Genomic DNA, 7,500 nt, shown 5'->3' with positions numbered 1-7,500 from the left:
ACACACACACGGACACACACACGGACACACAAAGCTTTTAACTAAAAAAAAGGAAAAAGAGTCAGTCAAACAGGTTGATCAGAAGGTGAAAGCAGAGAGTCAGTCAAACAGGTTGATCAGAAGGTGAAAGCAGAGAGTCAGTCAAACAGGTTGATCAGAAGGTGAAAGCAGAGAGTCAGTCAAACAGGTTGATCAGAAGTCAGGTCAGAAAGCAGAGAGTCAGTCAAACAGGTTGATCAGAAGGTGAAAGCAGAGAGTTGATCAGAAGGTGAAAGCAAACAGGTTGATCAGAAGGTGAAAGCAGAGAGTCAGTCAAACAGGTTGATCAGAAGGTGAAAGCAGGTTGATCAGAAGGTGAAAGTCAGAGAGTCAGTCAAACAGACAGGTTGATCAGAAGGTGAAAAAGAGAGTCAGTCAAACAGGTTGATCAGAAAAAACAGAAAGTCTGACAGGTTGATCAGAAGGTGAAAGCAGAGTCAGTCAAACAGGTTGATCAGAAGGTGAAAGCAGAGAGTCAGTCAAACAGGTTGATCAGAAGGTGAAAGCAGAGAGTCAGTCAAACAGGTTGATCAGAAGGTGAAAGCAGAGTCAGTCAAACAGGTTGATCAGAAGGTGAAAGCAGAGAGTCAGTCAAACAGGTTGATCAGAAGAAGGTGACAGGTTGATCAGCAGAAAGCAGTCAGTCAAACAGGTTGATCAGAAGGTGAAAGCAGAGAGTCAGTCAAACAGGTTGATCAGAAGGTGAAAGCAGAGAGTCAGTCAAACAGGTTGATCAGAAGGTGAAAAAGCAGAGAGTCAGTCAAACAGGTTGATCAGAAGGTGAAAGAGTCAGTCAAACAGGTTGATCAGAAGGTGAAAGCAGAGAGTCAGTCAAACAGGTTGATCAGAAGGTGAAAGCAGAGAGTCAGTCAAACAGGTTGATCAGAAGGTGAAAGCAGAGTCAGTCAAACAGGTTGATCAGAAGGTGAAAGCAGAGAGTCAGTCAAACAGGTTGATCAGAAGGTGAAAAGCAGAGAGTCAGTCAAACAGGTTGAATCAGAAGGTGAAAGCAGAGAGTCAATCAAACAGGTTGATCAGAAGGTGAAAGCAGAGAGTCAGTCAAACAGGTTGATCAGAAGGTGAAAGCAGAGTCAGTCAAACAGGTTGATCAGAAGGTGAAAGCAGAGAGTCAGTCAAACAGGTTGATCAGAAGGTGAAAGCAGAGAGTCAGTCAAATTTAATCAAAGGGTTGATCAGAAGGTGAAAGCAGAGAGTCAGTCAAACAGGTTGATCAGAAGGTGAAAGCAGAGAGACAGTCAAACAGGTTGATCAGAAGGTGAAAGCAGAAGAGTCAGTCAAACAGGTTGATCAGAAGGTGACAGTCAAACAGTCTGATCAGAAGGTGAAAGCAGAGAGACAGTCAAACAGGTTGATCAGAAGGTGAAAACAGAAAGACAGTCAAACAGGTTGATCAGAAGGTGAAAGCAGAGAGTCAGTCAAACAGGTTGATCAGAAGGTGAAAGCAGAGAGTCAGTCAAACAGGTTGATCAGAAGGTGAAAGCAGAGAGTCAGTCAAACAGGTTGATCAGAAGGTGAAAGCAGAGAGTCAGTCAAACAGGTTGATCAGAAGGTGAAAGCAGAGAGTCAGTCAAACAGGTTGATCAGAAGGTGAAAGCAGAGAGTCAGTCAAACAGGTTGATCAGAAGGTGAAAGCAGAGAGTCAGTCAAACAGGTTGATCAGAAGGTGAAAGCAGAGAGTCAGTCAAACAGGTTGATCAGAAGGTGAAAGCAGAGAGTCAGTCAAACAGGTTGATCAGAAGGTGAAAGCAGAGAGTCAGTCAAACAGGTTGATCAGAAGGTGAAAGCAGAGAGTCAGTCAAACAGGTTGATCAGAAGGTGAAAGCAGAGAGTCAGTCAAAACAGGTTGATCAGAAGGTGAAAGCAGAGAGTCAGTCTGACAGGTTGATCAGAAGGTGAAAGCAGAGAGTCAGTCAAACAGGTTGATCAGAAGGTGAAAGCAGAGAGTCAGTCAAACAGGTTGATCAGAAGGTGAAAGCAGAGAGTCAGTCAAACAGGTTGATCAGAAGGTGAAAGCAGAGAGTCAGTCAAACAGGTTGATCAGAAGGTGAAAGCAGAGAGTCAGTCTGAACAGGTTGATCAGAAGGTGAAAGCAGAGAGTCAGTCAAACAGGTTGATCAGAAGGTGAAAGCAGAGAGTCAAAGTCAAACAGGTTGATCAGAAGGTGAAAGCAGAGAGTCAGTCAAACAGGTTGATCAGAAGGTGAAAGCAGAGAGTCAGTCAAACAGGTTGATCAGAAGGTGAAAGCAGAGAGTCAGTCAAACAGGTTGATCAGAAGGTGAAAGCAGAGAGTCAGTCAAACAGGTTGATCAGAAGGTGAAAGCAGAGAGTCAGTCAAACAGGTTGATCAGAAGGTGAAAGCAGAGAGTCAGTCAAACAGGTTGATCAGAAGGTGAAAGCAGAGAGTCAGTCAAACAGGTTGATCAGAAGGTGAAAGCAGAGAGTCAGTCAAACAGGTTGATCAGAAGGTGAAAGCAGAGAGTCAGTCAAACAGGTTGATCAGAAGGTGAAAGCAGAGAGAGTCAAACAGGTTGATCAGAAGGTGAAAGCAGAGAGTCAGTCAAACAGGTTGATCAGAAGGTGAAAGCAGAGAGTCAGTCTGACAGGTTGATCAGAAGGTGAAAGCAGAGAGTCAGTCAAACAGGTTGATCAGAAGGTGAAAGCAGAGAGTCAGTCAAACAGGTTGATCAGAAGGTGAAAGCAGAGAGTCAGTCAACAGGTTGATCAGAAGGTGAAAGCAGAGTCAGTCAAAGCAGGTTGATCAGAAGGTGAAAGCAGAGTCAGTCAAACAGGTTGATCAGAAGGTGAAAGCAGAGAGTCAGTCAAACAGGTTGATCAGAAGGTGAAAGCAGAGAGTCAGTCAAACAGGTTGATCAGAAGGTGAAAGCAGAGAGTCAGTCAACAGGTTGATCAGAAGGTGAAAGCAGAGAGTCAGTCAAACAGGTTGATCAGAAGGTGAAAGCAGAGAGTCAGTCAAACAGGTTGATCAGAAGGTGAAAGCAGAGAGTCAGTCAAACAGGTTGATCAGAAGGTGAAAGCAGAGAGTCAGTCAAACAGGTTGATCAGAAGGTGAAAGCAGAGAGTCAGTCAAACAGGTTGATCAGAAGGTGAAAGCAGAGAGTCAGTCAAACAGGTTGATCAGAAGGTGAAAGCAGAGAGTCAGTCAAACAGGTTGATCAGAAGGTGAAAGCAGAGAGTCAGTCAAACAGGTTGATCAGAAGGTGAAAGCAGAGAGTCAGTCAAACAGGTTGATCAGAAGGTGAAAGCAGAGAGTCAGTCAAACAGGTTGATCAGAAGGTGAAAGCAGAGAGTCAGTCAAACAGGTTGATCAGAAGGTGAAAGCAGAGAGTCAGTCAAACAGGTTGATCAGAAGGTGAAAGCAGAGAGTCAGTCAAACAGGTTGATCAGAAGGTGAAAGCAGAGAGTCAGTCAAACAGGTTGATCAGAAGGTGAAAGCAGAGAGTCAGTCAAACAGGTTGATCAGAAGGTGAAAGCAGAGAGTCAGTTGATCAAAAGGGTTGATCAGAAGGTGAAAGCAGAGAGTCAGTCAAACAGGTTGATCAGAAGGTGAAAGCAGAGAGACAGTCTGACAGGTTGATCAGAAGGTGAAAGCAGAGAGTCAGTCAAACAGGTTGATCAGAAGGTGAAAGCAGAGAGTCAGTCAAACAGGTTGATCAGAAGGTGAAAGCAGAGAGTCAGTCTGACAGGTTGATCAGAAGGTGAAAAAGCAGAGAGTCAGTCAAACAGGTTGATCAGAAGGTGAAAGCAGAGAGTCAGTCAAACAGGTTGATCAGAAGGTGAGCAGAGAGTCAGTCAAACAGGTTGATCAGAAGGTGAAAGCAGAGAGTCAGTCAAACAGGTTGATCAGAAGGTGAAAGCAGAGAGTCAGTCAAACAGGTTGATCAGAAGGTGAAAGCAGAGAGTCAGTCAAACAGGTTGATCAGAAGGTGAAAGCAGAGAGTCAGTCTGACAGGTTGATCAGAAGGTGAAAGCAGAGAGTCAGTCTGACAGGTTGATCAGAAGGTGAAAGCAGAGAGACAGTCTGACAGGTTGATCAGAAGGTGAAAGCAGAGAGTCAGTCTGACAGGTTGATCAGAAGGTGAAAGCAGAGAGACAGTCTGACAGGTTGATCAGAAGGTGAAAGCAGAGAGTCAGTCAAACAGGTTGATCAGAAGGTGAAAGCAGAGAGTCAGTCTGACAGGTTGATCAGAAGGTGAAAGCAGAGAGTCAGTCAAACAGGTTGATCAGAAGGTGAAAGCAGAGAGTCAGTCAAACAGGTTGATCAGAAGGTGAAAGCAGAGAGTCAGTCAAACAGGTTGATCAGAAGGTGAAAGCAGAGAGTCAGTCAAACAGGTTGATCAGAAGGTGAAAGCAGAGAGTCAGTCAAACAGGTTGATCAGAAGGTGAAAGCAGAGAGGTCAGAAGGTGAAAGCAAACAGGTTGATCAGAAGGTGAAAGCAGGAGAGCTGGGTCTGACAGGTTGATCAGAAGGTGAAAGCAGAGAGTCAGTCAAACAGGCTGGGATCAGAAGGTGAAAGCAGAGAGAGTCAGTCAAACAGGTTGATCAGAAGGTGAAAGCAGAGTCAGTCTGACAGGTTGGATCAGAAGGTGAAAGCAGAGAGTCAGTCAAACAGGTTGATCAGAAGGTGAAAGCAGAGAGTCAGTCAAACAGGTTGGATCAGAAGGTGAAAGCAGAGAGTCAGTCAAAACAGGTTGATCAGAAGGTGAAAGCAGAGAGTCAGTCAAACAGGTTGATCAGAAGGTGAAAAAGCAGAGAAGTCAGTCAAACAGGTTGATCAGAAGGTGAAAGCAGAGAGTCAGTCAAACAGGTTGATCAGAAAGGTGAAAGCAGAGAGTCAGTCTGACAGGTTGATGGAAGGTGAAAGCAGAGAGTCAGTCAAACAGGTTGATCAGAAGGTGAAAGCAGAGAGTCAGTCTGACAGGTTGATCAGAAGGTGAAAGCAGAGAGTCAGTCAAACAGGTTGATCAGAAGGTGAAAGCAGAGAGTCAGTCAAACAGGTTGATCAGAAGGTGAAAGCAGAGAGTCAGTCAAACAGGTTGATCAGAAGGTGAAAGCAGAGAGTCAGTCAAACAGGTTGATCAGAAGGTGAAAGCAGAGAGTCAGTCAAACAGGGTGAAAGTGATCAGAAGGTGAAAGCAGAGAGTCAGTCAAACAGGTTGATCAGAAGGTGAAAGCAGAGAGACAGTCTGACAGGTTGATCAGAAGGTGAAAGCAGAGAGTCAGTCAAACAGGTTGATCAGAAGGTGAAAGCAGAGAGTCAGTCAAACAGGTTGATCAGAAGGTGAAAGCAGAGAGTCAGTCTGACAGGTTGATCAGAAGGTGAAAGCAGAGAGTCAGTCTGACAGGTTGATCAGAAGGTGAAAGCAGAGAGTCAGTCTGACAGGTTGATCAGAAGGTGAAAGCAGAGAGTCAGTCTGACAGGTTGATCAGAAGGTGAAAGCAGAGAGTCAGTCAAACAGGTTGATCAGAAGGTGAAAGCAGAGAGTCAGTCAAACAGGTTGACAGAAGGTGAAAGCAGAGAGTCAGTCAAACAGGTTGATCAGAAGGTGAAAGCAGAGAGTCAGTCAAACAGGTTGATCAGAAGGTGAAAGCAGAGAGTCAGTCAAACAGGTTGATCAGAAGGTGAAAGCAGAGAGTCAGTCAAACAGGTTGATCAGAAGGTGAAAGCAGAGAGTCAGTCAAACAGGTTGATCAGAAGGTGAAAGCAGAGAGTCAGTCAAACAGGTTGATCAGAAGGTGAAAGCAGAGAGTCAGTCAAACAGGTTGATCAGAAGGTGAAAGCAGAGAGTCAGTCAAACAGGTTGATCAGAAGGTGAAAGCAGAGAGTCAGTCTGACAGGTTGATCAGAGTGAAAGCAGAGTCAGTCAAACAGGTTGATCAGAAGGTGAAAGCAGAGAGTCAGTCAAACAGGTTGATCAGAAGGTGAAAGCAGAGAGTCAGTCTGACAGGTTGATCAGAAGGTGAAAGCAGAGAGTCAGTCTGACAGGTTGATCAGAAGGTGAAAGCAGAGAGTCAGTCTGACAGGTTGATCAGAAGGTGAAAGCAGAGAGTCAGTCAAACAGGTTGATCAGAAGGTGAAAGCAGAGAGTCAGTCAAACAGGTTGATCAGAAGGTGAAAGCAGAGAGTCAGTCTGACAGGTTGATCAGAAGGTGAAAGCAGAGAGTCAGTCTGACAGGTTGATCAGAAGGTGAAAGCAGAGAGTCAGTCAAACAGGTTGATCAGAAGGTGAAAGCAGAGAGTCAGTCAAACAGGTTGATCAGAAGGTGAAAGCAGAGAGTCAGTCAGACAGGTTGATCAGAAGGTGAAAGCAGAGAGTCAGTCTGACAGGTTGATCAGAAGGTGAAAGCAGAGAGTCAGTCAGACAGGTTGATCAGAAGGTGAAAGCAGAGAGTCAGTCTGACAGGTTGATCAGAAGGTGAAAGCAGAGAGTCAGTCAAACAGGTTGATCAGAAGGTGAAAGCAGAGAGACAGTCAAACAGGCTGGATCAGAAGGTGAAAGAGGTGAGTCAGTCAAACAGGTTGATCAGAAGGTGAAAGCAGAGAGTCAGTCAAACAGGTTGATCAGAAGGTGAAAGCAGAGAGGACAGTCTGATCAGAAGGTGAAAGCAGAGAGACAGTCAAACAGGTTGATCAGGAAGGTGAAAGCAGAGAGACAGTCAAACAGGTTGACTGTGAAGGTGAAAGCAGAGTCAGTCAAACAGGTTGATCAGCAAGGTGAAAGCAGAGAGTCAGTCAAACAGGTTGATCAGAAGGTGAAAGCAGAGAGACAGTCTGACAGGTTGATCATGAAGGTGAAAGCAGAGAGACAGTCAAACAGGTTGATCAGAAGGTGAAAGCAGAGAGACAGTCTGACAGAACCTCTTGATGTGTTGAAAAACAAACCAAGTGGCAGAATGACTCCTACTTACATGTTGACTGACCAGCTGTGTCTGTAGACTTGTAGAGACCTGAACGATTGGTACAGCTGGTTAACTGACTGACTGGCGGACGGAGTCAGTGGGTGATCACGATAATGACAGATTGATTGATTGACTGTTGACTGATTGATTGATTGACTGTTGACTGATTGATTGACTGTTGACTGATTGATTGACTGTTGACTGATTGATTGACTGTTGACTGATTGTAAACCGATTGATTGACTGTTGACTGATTGATTGACTGTTGACTGATTGATTGACTGCTGACTGATTGATTGACTGTTGACTGATTGTAAACTGATTGATTGACTGTTGACTGATTGATTGACTGTTGACTGATTGATTGACTGTTGACTGATTGATTGACTGTTGACTGATTGTAAACTGATTGATTGACTGTTGACTGATTGATTGACTGTTGACTGATTGATTGACTGTTGACTGATTGTAAACTGATTGATTGACTGTTGACTGATTGATTGACTGTTGACTGATTGATT

The 7,500-nt window shown here is 44.6% G+C and overlaps 1 protein-coding gene across 1 annotated transcript in view; it reads right to left on the bottom strand.

The window, feature by feature from the left end:
* The window catches only part of LOC112242349 (vacuolar protein sorting-associated protein 8 homolog), a gene marked incomplete at its 5' end in the record, with an annotated part of 91,105 nt that extends 84,057 nt beyond the window's left edge, over nt 1-7,048 (bottom strand). Inside the window, one exon of the mRNA XM_042318965.1 lies at nt 6,989-7,048. Coding sequence (XP_042174899.1) covers nt 6,989-7,048 — 60 coding nt within the window. The remainder of the gene's footprint in view (nt 1-6,988) is intronic.
* Between the last annotated feature and the right edge of the window lie 452 nt (nt 7,049-7,500).

This window comes from Oncorhynchus tshawytscha, unplaced genomic scaffold, assembly GCF_018296145.1.
Source record: "Oncorhynchus tshawytscha isolate Ot180627B unplaced genomic scaffold, Otsh_v2.0 Un_contig_5015_pilon_pilon, whole genome shotgun sequence".
NCBI classification, from domain to species: domain Eukaryota; kingdom Metazoa; phylum Chordata; class Actinopteri; order Salmoniformes; family Salmonidae; genus Oncorhynchus; species Oncorhynchus tshawytscha.
The sequence above is the reverse complement of the archived record's forward strand: the minus strand, read 5'-3'. Positions and strand labels throughout refer to the sequence as shown.